This window comes from Stegostoma tigrinum, chromosome 5 (genome assembly GCF_030684315.1).
Source record: "Stegostoma tigrinum isolate sSteTig4 chromosome 5, sSteTig4.hap1, whole genome shotgun sequence".
Classification (NCBI taxonomy): Eukaryota; Metazoa; Chordata; class Chondrichthyes; order Orectolobiformes; family Stegostomatidae; genus Stegostoma; species Stegostoma tigrinum.
In genome coordinates this window covers 61,462,316-61,484,770 of record NC_081358.1, presented here as the reverse complement: position 1 = coordinate 61,484,770, position 22,455 = coordinate 61,462,316, and the positions used below count along the sequence as shown (strand labels likewise).

At 48.4% G+C, this 22,455-nt stretch overlaps 1 protein-coding gene across 6 annotated transcripts in view; it reads right to left on the bottom strand.

The window, feature by feature from the left end:
- rims2a (regulating synaptic membrane exocytosis 2a) overlaps positions 1-22,455 on the bottom strand; it is a 908,436-nt gene that overhangs the window by 224,179 nt on the left and 661,802 nt on the right. For 2 of the 6 annotated variants that reach the window (XM_048528689.2, XM_059646025.1), the window contains one exon: positions 14,104-14,136. The exons of the other annotated variants lie outside the window; for them this stretch is intronic. In XM_048528689.2, the coding sequence (XP_048384646.2) occupies positions 14,104-14,136 (33 nt within the window). The remainder of the gene's footprint in view (positions 1-14,103; positions 14,137-22,455) is intronic. 6 annotated transcript variants of the gene reach the window in all.

The window sequence follows — 22,455 nt, the reverse complement described above, 5'->3', positions numbered from 1 at the left end:
CACCTAACCCGCAGATCTTTACAGCATAGAAGGATACCATTTGACCCATTCTGTCTGCGCTTTCAACACAACTCTGACAATGCCAATTCCATTTTCCAGCTCTGGCTTATAGTCCTGGAGACTGTGGCAACACAAGCAAATATCTAAATACTGTTTAAATGTTATGACAGTTTCTCACTCAAGCATCCTTCCAGAAGGGTGAGTTCTCGAATCCCACCACCCTTTCAGGCACCCTCTGAGTAAAAGAATTTCTCCCTAACACTCCGCTTATCCTTCCACCTCTGAACTTAAATCTATGCCCCCGATTATTGACCTCTCTACTACAAGTGGAATAAGTGCCTTCCTCTACACGCTATCATTGCCCCTTGTGGCCGGACAGCCTAGGGCCTGAAGGCTAGGCCAAAAACCAGAAAACTTAGTGCAGCTGGCCTGATAGGATTTTCAGAACTGGTCAAGCACAAAGGATCTGTTCAAGACAAAGGCAGGCAAGGACAAGCCCGGATTTACCATGGAAAACAAGAGTGGCCTATGCATTGGACTACACACTCAACAGTCCTGGTTTCTGTCATGATTGTGTTTTGGGGGCCGGGGGGGTGGGGGGGGGGGGGGGGAAGCATCCTTGAAATTTCAAGGGATGGACGCTGAGGGCAGCCCCAGCATCTTCCATATATGGCATCAGGGATCTTATTGAATACCGTCACCTGGAAGAGCAATTGGTTGAGGGCTAGAAAACACACTGGAAGGATGCAGCAGGGAAGAGCCAAATTTAGGAATTGCTGGAAAATGTCAGCAAGTCTGGCAACGTTAACTCTGATTTCTCTCCACAGATGCTGCCAGACCTGCCAAGCTTTTCCAGCAATTTCTATTTTTGTCTCTGGTTTATGGTACCCCTGATTCTTTCAGTTTTTACTCAGCAGGGAAGGCACACATGGCGGCCATACCCTCAGTGAAGATTCAACCTGGTCCAGCAGCACGCTCCGACCACTTTGGGAGAGGAAGAGGGAGAGGCAGGGGTGGGGGTGGCGTGGCAGTGGTGAAGAGTGACAGTGAAAGATAGAGTGAGAGACAGAGAGAGTGTGAGAGAGACTGAGAGGAAGGAAGGGAGGGAGACAGCTAACGGCACAGCCTTGCCAATTTTAACTGCAAGAGAATTACTTGGTCCTAGTCTGATAGCCAATAGTAGTTTAGAGAAGGATTTCACAAACACTTAACGTTGTGACCTGGGGAGTAATTATCATGACAATCAGGAGCTTTATCGTGAAAGAGCAGGGTTTTAGATAATATTCAGCCATATGCGGCTTTTTGCAACTGTACTGTATTTTATCAATAAAACGGCATTGATTTGCAAGTTTACTATTATGCTTTTGTTTGTCTCACAGATATACTATTTGAGTAAAATGACTTTACTTATAAACTAGTTGAAGAGTCCAAACATGGACAATGTCCTCTATCAGGTCTCCTCTCAACCTTCACTGCTCAAAGGAAATCAACTCCAGTCTATCCAATCTTCCCTCATAGTCCATCCCATGCTGCATCCTAGTGAATTTCCTTTGTGCCTATTCTACTGTAACCACATCTTTCCAATAATGTGGTGACCGGAACTGCATGTAGTACTTCAGTTTGGGTGTGAGCACATTATATACTGTGTACTTCCCTCCCGTATAAGATCTCCCAAAATGCATCACTTCACATTTGTTGGGATTATATCCGTCTGCCATTTCTCCACCCAAGACTCCAGCCTTTCTATATCCTGCTGTATTATCTGGCAATCTTCCTCACTATGCACAGCTCCCCCAAGTTTGTGCTATCTGCAAACTGACTAATCAGGCCACCTACATTCTCTCCAAACCTTTTATATTTATGACAAACAACAGGGGTCCCAGCACTGATCCCTGTAGAACACCCACTGGTCACAGACCTCTAACCAGAAGAACACCCGGCCACCTCTACTCTTCTATGACTAAACCAGTTCTGTATCCATCTTACCAGCTCATAGTGGATCCCATGTGACTTCACCGCTTAGATCAACCTGTCCTAAGGGGCCTTATCAAAGACCTTGCTAAAGCCCTAATACCTAATACCTATTGCACTGCCCTCATCAATTGTGTGACTTGATCTGCATACTTCAATAGGACTCAGACTCTTTCCTGCTCATCACAGGAAGGGTCACTGGATCTGAAACGTTAACTCTGTTTTCTCCTTCACATATGTTGCTAGACCTGCTGAGCTTCTCCAGCAACTTTGTTTTTGTTTTTCCCTGCTCTTGACTTGCATATAAAGGGTAGGTTTTGCAAACAGAAAGGAAAGCAAGTAGGATTGATGGTGATAGGTAACAGCTGATATTTTAATTACCCTATCAGACCGTTTTCTGCCTGAGTAAAACAGTTAAAATCCAAGACAGCCAGTTTAATTTTAAAACTCCAGAGATTTACTGCCCTACAATTAGGTAATTCATTTTCTTTTGACATGACAGTCTATTCAACTCAAGAATTCAAGGTTGTCTAAATGCAAGATAACCTTCTCAATTCTTTAAAAGCAAACAGAAAAAAAACTGATCATGGGAGCAAACACACTGAATGAGAAGTGAAAGAGATGAGGAAAAGGAAGCCAACTGTTTCAGGTTGCAAATGCATCCATATGTATATAAAGCCACAAAACTAACTACTTGCTCGACAAAAGATCACACTTTATAATAACCCTATGATAAACAAAGAACTTGCCTTTCCTCCCATTATCAGGTATAAAATGTGTTTTTTCCTCAGCATCTTATAACATTAAAAAACACAAACATTACAATTAATAGACAGAGATAACATATGAGCATAAAGATGCTAATTGTATCAGAGATAATACGAACTACAAATGCTGGAGAATCGAGATAACAAGGTGTAGATCTGGATGAACACAGCAGGCAAAGCAGCATCGTAGGAGCAGGAAGGCTGACACTTCGAGCCCAGACCCTTCACCAGAAATGGGGAAGGGAAACAGGGTTCTGAAATAAATAGGGAGAAAGGGGGAGATGGATAGATGATGAATAGAGGAGAAGGTAGGTGGAGAGGAGACAGACAAGTCAAAGAGACAGGGATGGAGCCAGTAAAGGTGAGTGTAGGTGGGGAGATGGGGAGGACATAGGTCAGTCCAGGGAGGACGGGCAGGTCAAGGGGACAGGGTGAGGTTAGTAGGTAGGAAGGAAATGGGGGTGCGACTTGAGGTGGGCCCCTACCGCATCCCAAAACCAGCCCAGCCCATCCCCGCCTCCCTAACCTGTCCTTCCTCCCACCTATCCCCTCCCCCATCTACTACCTACTAACCTCATCCTGCCCCTTGACCTGTCCATCCTCCCTGGACTGGCCTATCTCCTCCCTATGTCCCCACCTACACTCATCTTTACTGGCTCCGTCCCCACCTTTGACTTGTCTGTCTCCTCTCCATCTATTTTCTTGTCTATCCATCTTCCATTCACCTCCCCCTCTTTCCCTATTCATTTCAGAACCTCCTTCCCCTCCCCCATTTCTGATGAAGGGTCTAGGCCCGAAACATCAGCCTTCCTGCTCCTATGATGCTGCTGGGCCTGCTGTGTTCATCCAGCTCTACACCTTGTTATCTAGCATAAAGGTGCTTGCAGCTATGCGAAGTCCAGACTGTTCAATGCACAGCAATGCAGAAGAAAATAGACAAAAGAGCTGCAGATGCTGGAAATCTGAAACAAGAACAGAATTTGCTGGAAAAACCCAGCAGGTGTGCCTGGCACCTGTGGAGAGAAATCAGAATTAACATTTTGGATCAAGTGACCCTTCTTCGGTACTGATGGCTGCTAGGAAAAAGTTTTTTTTTAATGCAGAAGATAGGGTGGAGGTAAGAAGTAAATGATAGGTGGTGGTAGGACCCAAAGAGAGAGAAAAACAATTGGACAGACAAAGAAGTGGATAACTGTCAACCAAGGAGGATGAACAGTTGCTAATGGGACTATTAGTGGCTAAGGATAGGTTGTGTGTAATATGCGATAACAAGGCCTGATATGTAAGGTTGAGGAAAGGATGGGGAGGGTGTTCAAGTTTGAAAATTGCTGAACTCAATATTGAGTTCAGAGAGCTGTAGAGTTTCCAAGTGGAAAATGACGTACTGTTCTTCCAGATAGCGCTGAGCTTCGCTGGAACACTGCTGCAAGCTTAAGACTGAGATGTTGGCCAGTAAACAATGAGGTATATTGAAGTAACAGGCAACGGGAAGCACAGAGTCTATTTTGAAGACAGAACATAGGTGTCTTGTAAAGCGATCACCCTGTCTACACTTTGTTTCCCCACTGTAGAAGAGAGCACATTGTGTACAGCAAATGTAGCAGACAGGATTGAGTGAAGTGTTGCTTCACCTGGAAGGTGTGTTTGGACCCTTGGACACTGAAGAGGGTGGAAATAAATGGGCAAGTGTTACACCTTCTATGATTGTAGGGAAAGGTGCCATGAGGCTGTGAGGTGGTGTTAAGAGTGCAGGAAGGATGTCCGAGAAGAGGTAGTCATTGAGAAGACTGGTGAGGGAAGGGAGGAGAATGATAGTCTGGTGGTGGTGTCCCAATGGAGGTGGCAGAAATAGCAGCTAGTGATCCTCTGGATGTAGAAGCTGGTCGGATAGCAGGTGAAGACAGGGTACTCTTATCGCTCGTGGGAAGTGTATTGAACCTGGCTGAGGATCCTGTCAACTGTGGTGCTGGGAAATACTCAATTGAGGAAGAAGGTGGACATTTTGGAGACTCCAATGTTGAAACTGGTATCGTCGGAACAGAAACAGTAAAAATGGAGGAATGGGTGAGTGAAAGAGAGTCTTTACTGGAAGCAGAGTCTGAGAATGTATAGTCAAGGTAACTGTGGGGGTCAGTAGGTTTGTAGTAGAAATTGGTGGTGAATCTATCCCCAGAAAAAGAAAGGAAGGGAAGGAAGGAGTCAGAGATGGGCTAGGTGAAGATGACAGCAGGGTGGGAATTGAAGTTAGAAACTTATCCAATTCCAGATGAGAGAGGGAAGCTGCACCGATGATATTGACATACCAGAGAAAGAATTGTGAAAGGGACTGGAATAGGAATGGGACTGGAACAAGGAATGTTTCAAGTACCCCACAAAGAGACAAGCATATCTGGTGCCCCTGTGGATTCTCATTGTCACCCCTTTGACTTGAAGAAAGTGAGAAGAGTTAAAACAGAAGTTGTTCCGAGTGAGGGTGAGCTCAGCCTGGCAGAGGACGCTGGCGATGGATGGTGAGATTTCAGGCCTTTTTTCCAGCAGCATTGTCCCCGGCCTACATCTTTTGTCAGACTTGCTGTCACAAAGCTTGGCGCAAGCTGGAAGAATATTTTCTGTTTGGAAACTCTATAGGCCCTGTGATCACACGGTCTGCTCCATTACACACAACTTACTGTTAGCCACTAACAATCCCCATTAGCAGCTATTCATTCTATAAGGCTGGCCACTATCCACTCCTTTGTCTGTCCAATTGTTCTCTCTCTTTGGGCTCTATCACCACCTATCATTTACTCTTTCACCTTTCCCCCCACCTTATCTTCTGCATAAAAAACATTTTCCAAGCTCTTTGCACTTTCTCTTAACCAAAAGTTAATTCTCCCTCCCCACTTTCTGTTTAAAAAACATCACTTTCCCAGTTACATAATTCTGAAGGAGGTCACTGGACCCGAAATATTAACTTTAATTTCTCTGTACAGATGCTGCAAGACCCAGAGTTTTTTTGAGCAAATTCAGTTCTTGTTTCAGAGGAAAATAACATTCAGCATGACAACAGCACAATCATTTAATACAAAGGCAAAAAAACACATACAAATAATCATACAGGTCACACAGTTATCAATTTATGTCAGCAAGTAGTATTTTTTGATACAACAAGACATTGTTGGAGGAGCAAAATGACAATTCAGAATAATCATATTTGACTCAACTGGAATGAATTAATTTTTTGTATGCTTTTACAGAATTTTTTCTAGTTGGTTAAAGCATAACATGTTTTACATCAGATCATTTTCTAAAGAAGTTGTAATCCATTCTTTTCAACAACCAATCGTGCCCATTATTGACATAATGAGGTTCTCTGTAAAGTGGGTTGGTAAATTGCTACATTTGCGTTATTGTGCTAATGTATGTTCCTCAAACCGTCAACAGGTATCAAATAGACTCGGTAAACATTGGACACTGCCCCTCCCCAAATCTTAATACTGTTAGTTTAATTATAAATTTTCCAATTTTAGCTATGTATTATCCCACAGCATTTAATTCAATAATTTACATTTGGCCGTGGGCTGCTGAATGCGGATGAAATAATCATTTCAAAGAAGAAATCCTAATTCTTCTGAATGGATGGATTTCAGTCGACAATGTTTTTGCTGAAGCAGTATTTTGAGGATGAAATTACTTTAGAAAGATACGAGTTATTTTTAAAGAGTAGTTGATTTCAAAAATCTAATATGTATTGAGGATATCATTGCATGATGTACGTACTACATTACCTGACGTTCAGGTACGGCATTTGATTTGATGGAAGGCTATTAAAGTACTGGCTGTGTATTACCTCCTACAATGTTTGTACAATGCACGTGTTATTTTCCACAACTGACTGAAAAAATTGTTAGCAAAATACACTGGACAATCATCGATAACTGATATAAAATACAGAACGTGTGCTGTTCTTTAATCGAAAGGAAATAAATAAACCGTAAGGAGAGACACAGCAAAACAACACACCACAGCACACAAATTCTACACGGTCACAGATAAGACAGACCTTCCTCCACCTCTGGCCACTGCTCCAGAGTATTTTCATTGTCTTCTTCTGCATAGTATCAACAAAATTAACATTTAGATTTTAAAACTCCTCTCAGACAGGTTTATATTTTACCTGACTGGTGAAAACAAGTCTGAAGAATTAAAAACTGATTCCATAGCTCCAGATTCAAAATGAAAATGTAATCATGAGAGCATAAAATATCAGAATTGCTGTATGTTCCAGCAAGCATATCCAAGTTGATTCACATTGGTTTGCGAATGCACATCAACTGATTTGAACTATTCAACAATAAAGCACACTAATAATTACAATGGGAAAATTATAGCTTTTAATGTTTTCCCTGTCACGAATCATAATGATTGTGACTTGCTGTAACCTGCAGGGAAACCAGTGGAATTACGAACTATTTGGGCTATTTCATCGGGACAGAAGCGGGGAATGGAGAGCACAACAGCTGAACTGCGTGGAAGAATTCCATCGGAAATTTTAAACATCAGTTAACACTGCTGACACTCAAAGAATAAAAAATATCTACATGTATCTATTTACTAAGGAATAATCAATTAATCAGGATACCGCACCACAATGTAATTTAAATTCTAAAGGACATATTCCATTGCTGGAACTTCTGTTTTACACCAGAGTGTAAATCAGGCAATATTTAATTAGTTGCCCATTATCCCTTCCAATTTTCCTTTTCATTGAAGCCAAACTAATTCAGCTGAGTTGTGTAAAGGGTGATGACTTAACAGCCAAAGTTATCAGTTATGTCCACTTATACGAAGTTCACGGATTTTCTCATATTAGAACAGACGAGTGCTGACGCAATTGATTTTATTTGCAATCCCGCTACAATTTATAGATCAATCATAACTAATTTGTCAACCATATACTAAGCATGCACTGATTTATGACCTTATTGTCCTATTCAGAATTCCATTATACTCCTGGCCCGAGCCTTGTGGATGGTAAATAGAGAAAAAGTGCTTCACTTCAGAATTTCCAGCTCGAAAGGAATTAATACTGAAAGTTCCATCATCATAAACAGCAAGCATTTCCATTTTAGTCATTCAGACTATCAACAAGTTACTGATGCCCTTTACTTTTGGGAAAACCAAACAGGAAAACATTTCAACAACTGGAGTCATATTTATACTGTATCATCTAAGACACTCGCTCCATCATAAGGTCAGAAGTGAAAATGTTCACTGATGATTGAGAATTTCAGTTTCATATTAACTCCTCCATTCATGCATGCAGTCAGATCTGGACAATTTTAAAGCTTGGGCTGATGAATGGCAACTCACAGTAAAGTCACACAATGCCAAACAATGATCAGATCGAATAAGATGAAACTAACCACCACCTTTAACATTTATCATTAACATCATCACTAAAAAAACAGAAAATTTACTGGATCAGTCAGATAAATATGGAGGCTGCCAAAGCAGATCCGAGCTGGGAATTCTGCAGTGAAACACTGCCTCTCCGCTATCGAGAAGGCCCAAGTCAGGATATGATGGAATACTCCCAACTGGCCTGGAAGAGTGCAGTTTCAATAAAGCTCAAGAGGTTCTACACAGTCAAGACAAATCAACCTACCACCACCTTCAACATGCTCTCCCTCCATCACTAATGCACATCATCTACAAGATGTACAGCAGTAATTCAGCAAATTTCCTTTTGACAACATTTTCTAAACCCACAAACATAACCTTCTAGAACAAAAAATATAGTAAGAACACAGGAAAGTTACTACTTGGAAGTTCTCTTCCAAATCACATACCGTCCATACTTGAACATACGTTGCTATGATTTCATTATCAGTCAGTCAAAAGCCCAGAACTCCCTCCCTAATTCTGCTCTGGGTACATGCGCACAACATTTCCCGTTGCAGTCACCTTCTTTGGTAGCCAGGAATGAGAGTTGGGTTTTATCAGGCAAGCATGGAAAATAAAAAAACAAAGAGAAAAGAAAATTACAGCACAGGAGCAGGCCCTTCGGCCCTCCAAGCCTGCACTCATCAAGATCCTCTGTCTAAACCTGTCATCTATTTTCTAAGGGTCTGTATCCCTTTGCTCCCTGCCCATCCTTGTACCTGTCCGGACACATCTTAAAAGACACTATCATGTCTGCATCTACCACCTCCGCTGGCAACGTGTTCCAGGCACCCACCACCCTCTGCGTAAAGAACTTAGAACGCATATCTCCCATAAACATTCCTCCTCCCATTTTGAACTCACGACCCCTAGTAATTGAGTCCCCCATTCTGGGAAAAAGCTTCTTGCTATCCACCTTGTCTATACCCCTCGTGATTTTGTAGACCTCAATCAGGTTCCCCCTCAATCTCCATCTTTCTACTGAAAATAATCCAAATCTACTCAACCTTGCTGCATAGCTAGCGCCCCCCCATACTAGGTAACATCCTGGTGAATCTCCTCTGCACCGGCTCCAAAGCATCAACATCCTTTTGGTAATGTGGCGCCCAGAACAGTATGCGGTACTCGAAACGAGGCCGAACCAAAGTTTTATACAACTGTGATGACAATGTGTGGAGCTGGATGAACACAGCAGGCCAAGCAGCATCTTAAGAGCACAAAAGCTGATGTTTTGGGCCTAGACCCTTCATCAGAAAAGGGGGATGGGGAGAGGATTCTGAAATAAATAGGGAGAGAGAGGGGGAGGTGGACTGAAGATGGTTAGAGGAGAAGATAGGTGGAGAGGAGAGTATAGGTGGGAAGGTAGGGAGGGGATAGGTCAGTCCAGGGAGGACAGACAGATCAAGGGGGCTAGTAGGTGGGAAATGGAGGTGTGGCTTGAGGTGGGAGGAGGGGACAGGTGAGAGGAAGAACAGATTAGGGAGGCGGGGACAAGCTGGGCTAGTTTTGGGATGCAGTGGAGAGGGGGGGGAGATTTTGAAGCTGGTGAAATCCACATTGTACCATTGATTCCCCTCCTAAGGAATGGGAGGGGGAGTTAAAATGGTTCGCGACTGGGAGGTGCAGTTGTTCATTGCAAACCAAGCATAGGCGTTCCGCAAAGAGGTCCCCAAGAGTCCGCTTGGTTTCCCCAATGTAGACAAAGCCACAACAGGTACAGCGGATGCAGTATACCACATTCGTGGATGTGCAGGTGAACATCTGCTTGATGTGGAAAGTCATCTTGGGGCCTGGGATGGGGGTGAGGGAGGAGGTGTGGGGGCAAGTGTAGCACCTGCTGCGGTTGCAGGGGAAAGTGCCGGGTGTGGTGGGGTTGGAGGGGAGTGTGGAGTGGACAAGGGAGTGGTGAAGAGAGTGGTCTCTCAGGAAGGCAGACAAGGGTGGGGATGGAAAATGTCTTTAGTGGTGGGGTCGGATTGAGATGGCGGAAGTGTCGGAGGATGATGCATCGTATCCGGAGATTGGTGGCGTGGTATGTGAGGACTAAGGGGATTCTCTTTTGGCCGTTATTGCGGGGATGGGGTGTGAGGGAAATGCTTGAGACATGGTCGAGGGCATTCTCAACCACTGCGGGGTGGGGGGAGTTGCAGTCCTTGAAGAACGAGGACATCTGGGATGTACAGGAGTGGAATGCCTCATCATGGGAGCAGATACGGTGGAGGCGAAGGAATTGGGAATATGGGATGGAATTTTTTTGTAGGAAGGTGGGTGGGAGGAGGTCCCAAAACCAGCCCAGCTTGTCCCTAACCTGTTCTTCCTCTCACCTATCCCCCCCTCCCACCTCAAGCCACACCTCCATTTCCTATCTATTAACCTCATCCCGCCCCCTTGACCTGTCCGTCCTCCCCGGACTGACCTATCCCCTCCCTACCTCTGCTATCCATCTTCGGTCCACCTCCACCTCTCTCCCTATTTATTTCAGAATCCTCTCCCCATCTCCGTTTCTGATGAAGGGTCTAGGCCCGAAATGTCAGCTTTTGTGCTCCTAAGATGCTGCTTGGCCTGCTGTGTTCATCCAGCCCCACACTTTGTCATGTCAGATTCTCCAGCATCTGCAGTTCCCATTATCTCTTATACAACTGTAACACGAACTGCCAACTCTTGTACTCAATATCCTGTCTGATGAAGGAAAGCATGCTGCATGCCTTTTTGACCACTCTATTGACCTGCATTGCCACCCTCAGGGAACAATGGACTTGAACACCCAGATCTCTCTGAACATCAATTTTCCCCAGGACTTTTCCATTTACGATACAGTTTGCTCTTGAATTCGATCTTCCAAAATGCATCACCTCGCATTTGCCTGGATCGAACTCCATCTGCCCAACTCTCCAATCTACCTACATTCTGCTGTAATCTCTGACAGTTCCCTTCATTATCTGCTACTCCACCAATCTACATGTCATTTGCAAACTTGATAATCAGACTACCTATACCTTCCTCCAAATCATTTACATATATCACAAACAACAGTGATCCCAGCATAGATCCCTGTTGAACACCACTGGTCACAGGTCTCCAATTTGAGAAACCCCCTTCCACTACTACTCACTGTCTCCTGTGCCGAGCCAGTTTTTTTAATCCATCTAGCTAGCATCTGGACCCCATGCGACTTCACTTTCTCCATCAGCCTGCCATGGGGAACCTTATCAAACACCTTACTGAAGTCCATATATGACATCTACAGCCTTTCCCTCAATTAACTTTGTCACATCCTCAAAGAATTCTATTAAATTGGTAAGACATGACCTTCCCTGCACAAAACCATATTGTCTATCACTGATTTTCTTCCAAATGGGAAGAGATCCTATCTCTCAGTATCTTCTCCAGCAGCTTCCCTACCACTGACGTCAGGCTTGCCAGTTGATAATTACCTGCATACCCCCTGCAACCCTTCTTAAACAAGGGGAAAACATTAGCAATTCTCCAGTCCTCCAGGACCTCACCCATGTTTAAGGATGCTGCAAAGATATCTGTTAAGGCCCCAGCTATTCCTTTTCTCGCTTCCCTCAATAGCCTGGGATAGATCCCATCTGGACCTGGGGACTGGTCCACTTTAATGCCTCATAGGATACCCAATACTTGCTCCCTCCTTATGCTGACTTGACCTAGAGTAAACAAACATCTATCCCGAACCTCAACATCAGTCATGTCCCTCTCCTTGGTGAATACCGATGCAAAGTACACGTTAAGAATGTCACCCATTTTCTCTGACTCAATGCATAACTTTCCTTCCTTGTTCTTTAGTGGGCCAATCCTTTCTCTCGTCACCCTCTTGCTCTTTATATATGAATAAAAGGCTTTGGGATTTTCCTTAACCATGTTTGCTAAAGATATCTCATGTCCCGTTTTAGCCCTCTTAATTCCTCGTTTCAGATTCACCCTACATTCCCGATATTCTTCCAAAGCTTCGTCTGTCTTCAGTCACCTAGGCCTTATGTATGCTTCTTTTGTCCTCTTGGCTAGTCTCACAATTTCACCTGTCGTCCATGGTTCCCTAATCTTGCCACTTCTATTCCTCATTTTCACAAGAACATGTCTCTCCTGCACACTAATCAACCTGTCTTTAAAAGCCTCCCACATGTCAAATGTGGCTTTACCTTCAAACAGTTTCTTCCAATCTTCATTCCCCAGATTCCGCTAAATTTTGGTATAGTTGGTCTTCCCCCAGTTTAGAACTCTTCATTTGGGACCACTCTCATCTTTGTCCATGAGAAGTGTAAAACTTACGGAATTGTGGTCACTATTTCCAAACTAGTCCCGTACTGTAATTTCAACCACCTGGCTGGCTTCATTCCCCAACACCAGGTCCAATATGGCCCCTTCCCGAGTTGGACTATACACATATTGCTCTCAAAAACCCTCCTGGATGCTCCTTAAGAATTCTGCTCCATCTTGACCGCTAACACTAAGTGAATCCCTGTCAATGTTGGGAAAATTAAAATCTCCCATCACCACTACCCTGTTGCTCCTACACTTTTCCATAATCTGTCTACATATTTGTACCTCTATCTCACGCTCGCTGTTGGGAGGCCTGTAGTGCAGCCCCAACATTGCTACTGCACCCTTCCTATTTCTGAGTTCTACCCATATTGCCTCACTGCTTGAGTCCTCCATAGCACCCTCCTTCAGTACAGCTGTGATATCGTCTTTGACCAGTAATGCAACTCCTCCGCCCCTTTTACCTCCCTCTCTATCCCGCCTGAAGCATCGATATCCTGGGATATCTAGTTGCCAATCATGCCCTTCCCTCAACCAAGTCTCAGTAATAGTAATAACATCATACTCCCAGGTACCGATCTAAGCCCTTAGTTCATCAAAGAAGGGAATGAAATCTTGCAACTGGGACGGTTGGTCCCAAAGGGTGAGGGGCATCCTCTTGATTGCAGTGCCCCAGTTTTCCTTCCTGCATTTTCTTAAAAAATCATGCATCCAAAAGAAACCTTTGAATGCTGATCTACCTGCCATCGTCCAGTGGATACAGTCAGTGGAGGTGGATAGAGCCCTTCAACTGCCACGTAGTTAGGCAGATAATAGCCTCAAAACATCTGAAGGTAAGGAGGTGGTCAAAATCCTTGATACTTAACTGCCACCTTCTGTAACCCTACTCTCGCAACTCATCAGAAACAAACCTGGTAGGGGGCCATAAATTCCAGCCTCTGAAGGAGATTTGTTCGTCACAGTGGGTTCAGAGAATGGTCCTGTACCAAAAAGACAGACCTGAAGCCATCACGGGTTTAAGCCTCGAGCCTGAATTAAGAGAGGCTAGGCAGTCACAAGGAGCTCGTCAACAAAGAATTTGAAATGTTAATCAGTAATAGATATTGACTGATAACTTTAAGGGAGAAATCTGATTTTGAGCTTCCTATGAGGAGAATAACCCGGCTTGCCATTGACTGAATTATTACATTACTAATGACAGCTTAATTTACAATTTGTATCAGGTCACTAGAATTCTTAGGGATCAAATTATCAAGTGCATATTTCAAATATTAAATATTTGAATAAGTATATTTTAAACGTGTTTATATACACAGACATGCCTGAGTGTAGCGTTTACTATGAGTGGTTTATGGTCTTTAACTCATACTCCTTTTCAAAAAAAAAGTGCTGCAATTGATGCTACATGGTTTCCTGCCCATTCACACACAATGAATTCCTCGTGGAAAGTTCCCAATCCTTCTTTTGAATTGTTGGATCTGTACAATTTTTATTGATTATTACACTTGCAAGTTCTGCTCTATTGAGTTGAGATAGGAAAAATTAAAATTGCAATTACAGGTCAACTGAAACCACAGGCAATCTATTGCAGGTGTTTATTTCTGCAGAAGAAGCCTGCAAAGGCTTCGCTACATAAATAACTTAATTTCTGTTTACAAACCTTCATAAAGCTCAATTCCTTCTTCTCCATTGTCTGGGTAGAAAGAAACAGGAAAAAATGGAATAAATAAAAGAAAAAAAATAAAACAGGAACATCAACAAATAATCTTTAACGGATCAATATTAGGGTAAAACTGATCTGCTTTCATCCTTAGAAGGTACAATTCTTCGTCTCCTTTCTTACGGTTAGCTTTGCTCCATTTTATTGCAGAGGTAGAATTCAATGTCTTCCCAGGTAGGTCTGGAGGTATGACTGATTAGAGGTGGGGGCATTTTATCGGATGAAAGGGTAACATGAGGAGACACAATCTTCCCACCTCTGCCCTGGCCAAGTCAGAGGTTGAAAGGCTCATGGATGGCCTTCCTGAGCCACCTCTATTTGAGGCTCTCATGTGGACAATGAATACTGATATTATTCACCGTCTGTCTGTGAGGATGTCATTGTAATGGGATGATTGAAAAAGTAGAAACCTGTCAGATTAGCCTGCAAGCTCTTGGGACATGTAGGTCCTTCATTCAAACATACTCTAAGCTTGATCCCAGGTCCTGCACTGGTAAGATGGGATCAGGAACACAACGAGAATGAATACAACATCCCACCCTGGCCATTGTTGCTGACTGACTCCCCAACCATCCCCACTCGGCACAACCTGCAACCATTGTCTCACTCCCAACTGCCCACATTTGCCTGTTGCCCGGGACCTTTTGACGATCATAGGTGCATCACTGGTAGCTGCCTCCTCTCCTGCTGGCACTGCCTACAGTGAGAAGTTGCGGAACCTTTTGGGGGCCAGGGGAAGGCCTGTTGCTATATACCTAAGTGTCCAAAGGACATAATATCAGGCAGATCTTCCCTGAAAGGCACAAGCTCGGACACTTGCTAGATCTCCAGCTGGCCTCTAAGGTTCCTGCTGCCTGCATAAATGAACACCCAATATGAAGCTTGTAGGAAAATCAAAGAATTAATTTTTCACACTGTGGTTGTACACATCCATCCTAGGACGTCTGGATTCTTCTTACAAAAGTAGTGATACTCAAGTTTATTTCTGAACCCCACAATTAGCCACGTATACAATATTGCAAGGAAATACAAACAACTTGAATGACTATGGGCCCTTTAAGTTAATCTGAATAATAAATGAAAAGTATAATTAATTAGCTGCAAGCTACCAACATGAGTTATGTCTGGATGTGAGTTTGCTCGCTGAGCTGGAAGGTTAGTTTTCAGACATTTCGTCACCATTCTGGGTAACATCATCAGTGAGCCTCCAATGAAGCGCTGGTGTTATGTCCCGCTTGCTATTTATCTGTTTAGGTATCCTTGGGTTGGTGATGTCATTTCCTGTTCTTTTTCTCAGAGGATGGTAGATTGGCTCCTACCATCCTCTGAGAAAAAGAACAGGAAATGACATCACCAACCCAAGGAAACCTAAACAGATAAATAGCAAGTGGGGCATAACACCAGTGCTTTGTCGGAGGCTCACTGTTGATGTTACCTAGAATGGTGACAAAACATCTGGGAACAAACCGGCAAGCTCAGTGAACTAGCCTACATCTCGAACACAATAAAGACCCACTCTCTTGTGGACCGAGAGGACGAGAGTGCTGTCTTGGAGGTGAAAGGAGGACGTCGGGTTGGCTGTGCGCCCTTGCGACCAGTGGATCTTAATGCTGGTTCAGGGGAGCAGCCAACCTGCAATGATGGCTGCGGCAAGTGCTCGTGCCCCAGGTCAGGGGGTCCGGAACACCATCCGTGTTTCTGTAAAGAAGATGGATGAAGGTGCACCTGTGGACCGCACCTTCTTCGTGAAGAGGGTCCTGTTGGACTATTGTGGGTTTGCTGCTGCGGACATTTACTGCCTGCAGGATTTCCCCGGAGGGGGTTTTTACGATGTGACCTTCCGGAGTGCCAAGCTTTGCGAGCGCTTCCTGGAGGTTTTCAAGGAGAAAGGAGGTGAGGGCCCCCTCTCTGTATTGACCGCTGTCCCACTGTTTGTGATGCCAGCACAGAGGAGCCGTATGGTGACTGTACACATGTACAACCCGCATGTGCCAGCAGTTGATGTCCTGACCTTCCTCGGAAGGTATGTGAAGGTGGAAGGGGACCTAACTGACATGGTGGACCCCTTTGGCATTGGACGAGTAAGAGGCAGGTCAAGGTGACGCTGAGGATGGGCGCAGACGGGAATGTCGCACACCCACCGTCCAGCTTCGCGATCGGTGGGAGCAGGGGCTACCTGACCTATGCAGGGCAACCTAAAGTCTGCCATGCCTGTGGTAGGTCAGGTCACATGGCGGCCGACTGCAAAGTCACCATCTGCAGGAACTGCAGGGAGGAGGGACACCTTGCAAAGGATTGCCCACGAGAGAGAAGCTGCAACCTTTGCGGGGAAGCGGGCCACTTCTATAGGGCATGCCCGCGGCGGGGTACCACCTACGCCCAGGTCGCCGGCAGGGGAAATGTGGGGCCAGCCCCCCCGGAGGAGAGGAAGGCACCAGGGCCCAGCAAGGACCCCACTAATGTGCAGGAGGGCCAGGCCGTGCAGGAGGGCCCAGCCCTGCAGGATGGGCCCGAGGCCAGCAAAGCACCCCTGCAGGCTCCGATCCCCCCCGACAACCCGGAGCCAATGGAGGCGGCGACAGGCGACCCAGGGGAGTGGACTACAGTCCGGAAAGCGAGGAGGAACGTGCGTCGACGGGCCCAGGAACCGCAACAATCAGGAGGGAAGAGACAGCTACAGGGGGGCTATAAGAGCTCCTCTGACGAGGAGGATTCGGAGAGGGCCCACCCGAAGCAGAAGTTAAAGGTCTCGAGGGGGAAGGAAAGCAGCACCCCGCTTCCAGGTGACGGGAGGCGGCCTGAGGCTCACTCCGACACCCAGTCAAGTGCCGCTGGAGCACTGGAGGGCCCCCCGGAACTTCCAGGCGGGAAGGAGGAAACAGCACGTCCCCAGCCTGATCCGGAGCCGGACCCTCCTGCCTCCGCACCCCTGACGGGGGGATGCCACCCGGAAGGCAGCACAGACGGTTTCCTGAGCCCAGAGAGCGTCCAGCAGTTAGCCCGGGCAATGGGCATGAAGGGACAGATGGAGGGGCTGGACCTTGGACTTGGGGAGGGTACTGCAGTCACTGCCCACAATGGGGGTACGAATTGCGAGCATTAATGTGCGCAGCGTCAAGTCAACCGCGAGATGTGTGTCCACATTGGCCTACCTGACCACCATCAAGGCGGACCTCCTGTTTCTGCAGGAGTGCGGGATACCGCACCTCGGCAGGTACGGGAAATGGTCCGGCGCCTGGACCTGTGGGCCTTCGATCTGGTCGGGGGGTAACGACTGTCGCTCCTCGGGCCTGGCTATTCTGCTGCGGGGGCACAACTTCACCATCTCTCAAGTTCAGGAGGTGGTGGGGGGGCGCCTCCTAGTGGCTGACATCACCTACAGGAATGCTCCCCTGAGGCTGATCAACGTGTACGCCCCAGCGGTACGGAGTGAGCGGTTGGCCGTCCTGCAGCGGCTTCCACCCCTGCTGGCTACGTCCAGGCCGGTCATCCTAGGCGGAGACTTCAACTGCATCATTGATGCAGATGGAAGATCCGGTGTGGGGACAGCGGGTGGGGGGATTCAACTGGACGTCACGTCCAGATTCCTGATGGGCACGGTGAAGGACGCCAAGCTGCTCGACGTCTTCAGCACCCCTGCAGACGGAGCGCAGCAGAGGTACACCTGGTCGCGGCCAGACGGGTCTATCCGCTCAAGGATAGACTTCCTGTTTGTGTCACGGACGTTCTCGGTCAGATCCACTGGTGTCGAGCCGGTGTTCTTCTCTGACCACTGCCTCCTGTTGGCCGACTGTCACTTACAGGACGACCAGCCGGCCGGCAAGGGGACGTGGAAGCTCAACACGACTCTGTTGACCCCAGAGAACGTCGAGGAGCTTAAGAGGGAGTACACCGGTTGGAGGACCGTGAAACCCCTCTTTGAGTCTCCAGGCGACTGGTGGGAGACGGTGAAGGAGAACATCAAGAGGTTCTTTGTCCTCAAGGGTGTTCAGAAGGCAAGAGAGAGGCGGGGAAAGCTGTCGCGACTCCAGAAAAGGGTGCAGAACCTGTTCCTTCTGCAGTTGATGGGGGTCGATGTCACGGAGGACCTCCGCGAGGTGAGGGGCCAGCAAGCCTCGCTCTTCGCCGCGGAGGCCTCCCGGATAATCTTCCGGTCCAGGGTCCGCTCTGTGGAGCAGGACGAGACGTGCTCGCGTTTCTTCTTTCAGAAGGTGCACAAAGAGAGCTCTGTGCTTAGCCGGCTGAAGGAGGACGACGGCTCGGTGACGTCGTCTCGGCCCGACGTTTTGAGGATCAGCAGATCCTTCTATGCCGGACTGTACGACACGAAGCCCACGGACAGCACGGCCTCCGAGTCGTTCCTGTCGTCTATCACGGAGGTCTTAGATGACGGCACGAGGGAGTGGCTGGACCGGCCGATATCCCTGGACGAGCTGGCCAGAGCCCTCAAGTCCTTGCAGAGGAATAGGACTCCCGGAAGTGATGGCTTACCGGTCGAGCTGTATTCTGCTCTGTGGGGCCTGGTCGGCCAGGACCTGCTGGAGGTGTACGATAGTGCGCTTCGGGCAGGGGAAATGTGCAAGTCCATGAGGAAGGGCATCATCACCCTCATTTACAAGAGGAAGGGGGAGAGGGAAGAAATTAAGAATTGGCGTCCCATTTCACTTTTGAACGTGGACTACAAAATCCTGGCTAAGGTCATTGCCAACCGGGTCAGGTCTGTCCTGGAGTCGGTGATTCACCCTGACCAAACCTGTGCTGTGCCGGGCAGGAAGATCGCTGAGAGCCTCGCGCTCATCAGGGATACGATCGCCTACGTACAGGACAGGCGGGTGGACACCTGCCTCGTCAGCCTGGACCAGGAGATGGCCTTCGACAGGGTCTCTCATGCTTACATGAGGGACGTCCTCTCCAAATTGGGATTCGGGGAGGGCATCCGCAATTGGATCCGGCTGCTCTACGCCAACATCGTTAGCGCAGTCTCGATCAACGGGTGGGAATCAGACAGTTTTCCTGTTAGATCTGGAGTCAGGCAGGGCTGCCCGCTCTCTCCTGCCTTGTTCGTGTGCTGTGTGGAGCCCTTCGCCGCCTCCATCAGGAAGGACGTGAGCCTGAAGGGCGTGACTATCCCAGGCAGCGGAGGCCTTCAGGTCAAGACCTCCCTGTACATGGACGATGTCGCCGTCTTCTGCACCGATCGTCGGTCAGTGAGTAGGCTGTTGGACATCTGCGGCCAGTTTGAACTGGCCTCGGGTGCCAAAGTCAATAGGGGTAAGAGCGAGGTCATGTTCTTCGGGAACTGGGACGACCGCTCCTTCATCCCCTTCACCGTCAGGACAGACTACCTGAAGGTGCTGGGTGTTTGGTTTGGTGGAGCTGGGGTGTGCACTAAGACTTGGGAGGAGCGTATCTCCAAATTTAAGTAGAAGCTGGGCAGGTGGACGCTCCGGTCCCTCTCCATCGCGGGTAAGAACCTGGTTGTCAGGTGCGAGGGGCTTTCGATACTGTTGTATGTGGCGCAGGCCTGGCCTATTACCTGGACCTGTGCCGCTGCGGTCACCCGGGCCATCTTCCACTTCATTTGCGGGTCGAGGATGGACCGGGTCCGCAGAGATACCATGTACAAAGACCTGGGAAATGGGGGAAAGGGCGTACCGAACGCCACCCTCGCCCTGACGGCTACCTTTGTGTGTGGCTGCATCAAGCTGTGCGTAGATCCTCAGTACGCAAACACCAAGTGTCACTACTTACTGAGGTTCTACCTGTCCCCGGTGTTGCGAAGGATGGGCCTGGCCTCGTTGCCGCGGAACGCTCCGAGTAGTTGGGCCGTTCCGTACCACCTGTCCTTCGTGGAGAAATTTTTGAAAGGAAACACCTTTGACCACAAGGCCGTCAGGCAGTGGTCAGCACGTAGTATCCTCAGGACCCTTCGGGAAAAGGAGAGGGTGGATCCCGTCGTGTGGTTCCCCATGCAGACTGCCAAAGTCGTTTGGCAGAATGCCTCATCGCCAGAACTTTCAAACAAGCACAAGGACATTGCTTGGCTGGTGGTGAGAGGGGCTCTGCCAGTGAGATCCTTTATGCATGCCCGGAATCTCTGCACCACCGCACGCTGCCCTCGAGGTGGCTGCAGGTGGGACAAGACTGTTGATCACCTCCTTCTGGAGTGTGCCTATGCGCAGGAGGTCTGGAGGGGGATGCAGTGGTATTTGTCGAGGTTCGTCCCGAGCAGCTCCGTGACGCGGGACTCCGTGCTCTACGGGCTGTTTCCGGGGACGCACACCGAGACCAACATCAGCTGCGCCTGGAGGACCATCAATGCGGTGAAAGACGCTCTTTGGTCTGCCCGCAACTTGCTGGTCTGCCAGCTGAAAGAACTGACCCCGACCGAGTGTTGCAGACTGGCGCACTCCAAGGTCCAGGGCTACGTGCTGAGGGACGCGCTAAAGCTTGGGGCAGCCGCCGCCAAGGCGCGGTGGGGAAAGACCACCGTATGAGCCCCCTCGTCCAGAAAAGGGAAAAGAATCCTATCTGGTAACTGGGCCCAGCTGGTGCCTTCCCCAACTGGTCAGGGGGCCAACTGGGACTGTGCGGGGTGACGACTGCCGGGGCGGTTTCTTTGCTTTGTTTTTTTTTCTCTCTGTTTTGTTTTTTTTTTCCCTTTAGTTGGTGTACGTACCCCCGGGTAACCCGGAGTGGCTTGCATGACTGGGTAGGTGTATAAATGTTTTATTTTTTGTACATTCTATGAATAAAGTATATTTTTTCAAATTAAAAAAAAGGTGACAAAACATCTGGGAACAAACCGGCAAGCTCAGTGAACTAGCCTACATCTCGAACACAATAAAGACCCACTCTCTTGTGGACCGAGAGGACGAGAGTGCTGTCTTGGAGGTGAAAGGAGGACGTCGGGTTGGCTGTGCACCCTTGCGACCAGTGGATCTTAATGCTGGCTTCGGCCTAACGCTGGTTCAGGGGAGCAGCCAACCTGCAACGATGGCTGCGGCAAGTGCTCGTGCCCCAGGTCAGGGGGTCCGGAACACCATCCGTGTTTCCGTAAAGAAGGTGGATGAAGGTGCACCTGTGGACCGCACCTTCTTCGTGAAGAGGGTCCTGTTGGACTGTTGTGGGTTTGCTGCTGCGGACATTTACTGCCTGCAGGATTTCCCCGGAGGAGGTTTTTACGATGTGACCTTCCGGAGTGCCAAGCTTTGCGAGCGCTTCCTGGAGGTTTTCAAGCAGAAAGGATGTGAGGGCCCCCTCTCTGTATTGACCGCTGTCCCACTGTTTGTGATGCCAGCACAGAGGAGCCGTATGGTGACTGTACACATGTACAACCCGCATGTGCCAGCAGTTGATGTCCTGACCTTCCTCGGAAGGTATGTGAAGGTGGAAGGGGACCTAACTGACATGGTGGACCCCTTTGGCATCTGGACGAGTAAGAGGCAGGTCAAGGTGACGCTGAGGATGGGCGCAGACGGGAATGTCGTACACCCACCGTCCAGCTTCGTGATCGGCGGGAGCAGGGGCTACCTGACCTATGCAGGGCAACCTAAAATCTGCCATGCCTGTGGTAGGTCAGGTCACGTGGCGGCCGACTGCAAAGCCACCATCTGTAGGAACTGCAAGGAGGAGGGACACCTTGCAAAGGATCGCCCACAAGAGAAAAGCTGCAACCTTTGCGGGGAAGCGGGCCACCTCGGTAGGGCATGCCCGCTGCGGGGGACCACCTACGCCCAGGTCGCCAGCGAGGGCAATGCGGGGCCAGCACCTCCCCCCACCCTCCCCCAGAGGAGAGGAAGGCACCAGGACCCAGCAAAGACCCCACTAATGTGCAGGAGGGCCAGGTCGTGCAGGAGGGCCCAGCCCCGCAGGATCGGCCTGAGGCCAGCAAAGTGCCCCTGCAGGCTCCGCTCCCCCGCCACCGACAACCCAGAGTCAATGGAGGCGGCGACAGGCGACCCAGGGGAGTGGACGACAGTCCGGAAAGCGAGGAGGAAGGTGCGTCGACGGGCCCAGGAACCGCAACCATCAGGCGCGAAGAGGCAGCTACAGGGGGGCTATAAGAGCTCCTCTGACGAGGGGGATTCGGAGAGGGCCCGCCCGAAGCAGAAGTTAAAGATCTTGAGGGAGAAGGAAAGCAGCACCCCGCTTCCAGGTGATGGGAGGCGTCCTGAGGCTCCCTCCGACACCCAGTCAAGTGCCGCTGGGGCACTGGAGGACCCCCCGGAACTTCCAGGCGGGAAGGAGGAAACAGCGCGTCCCCAGCCTGACCCAGAGCCGGACCCTCCT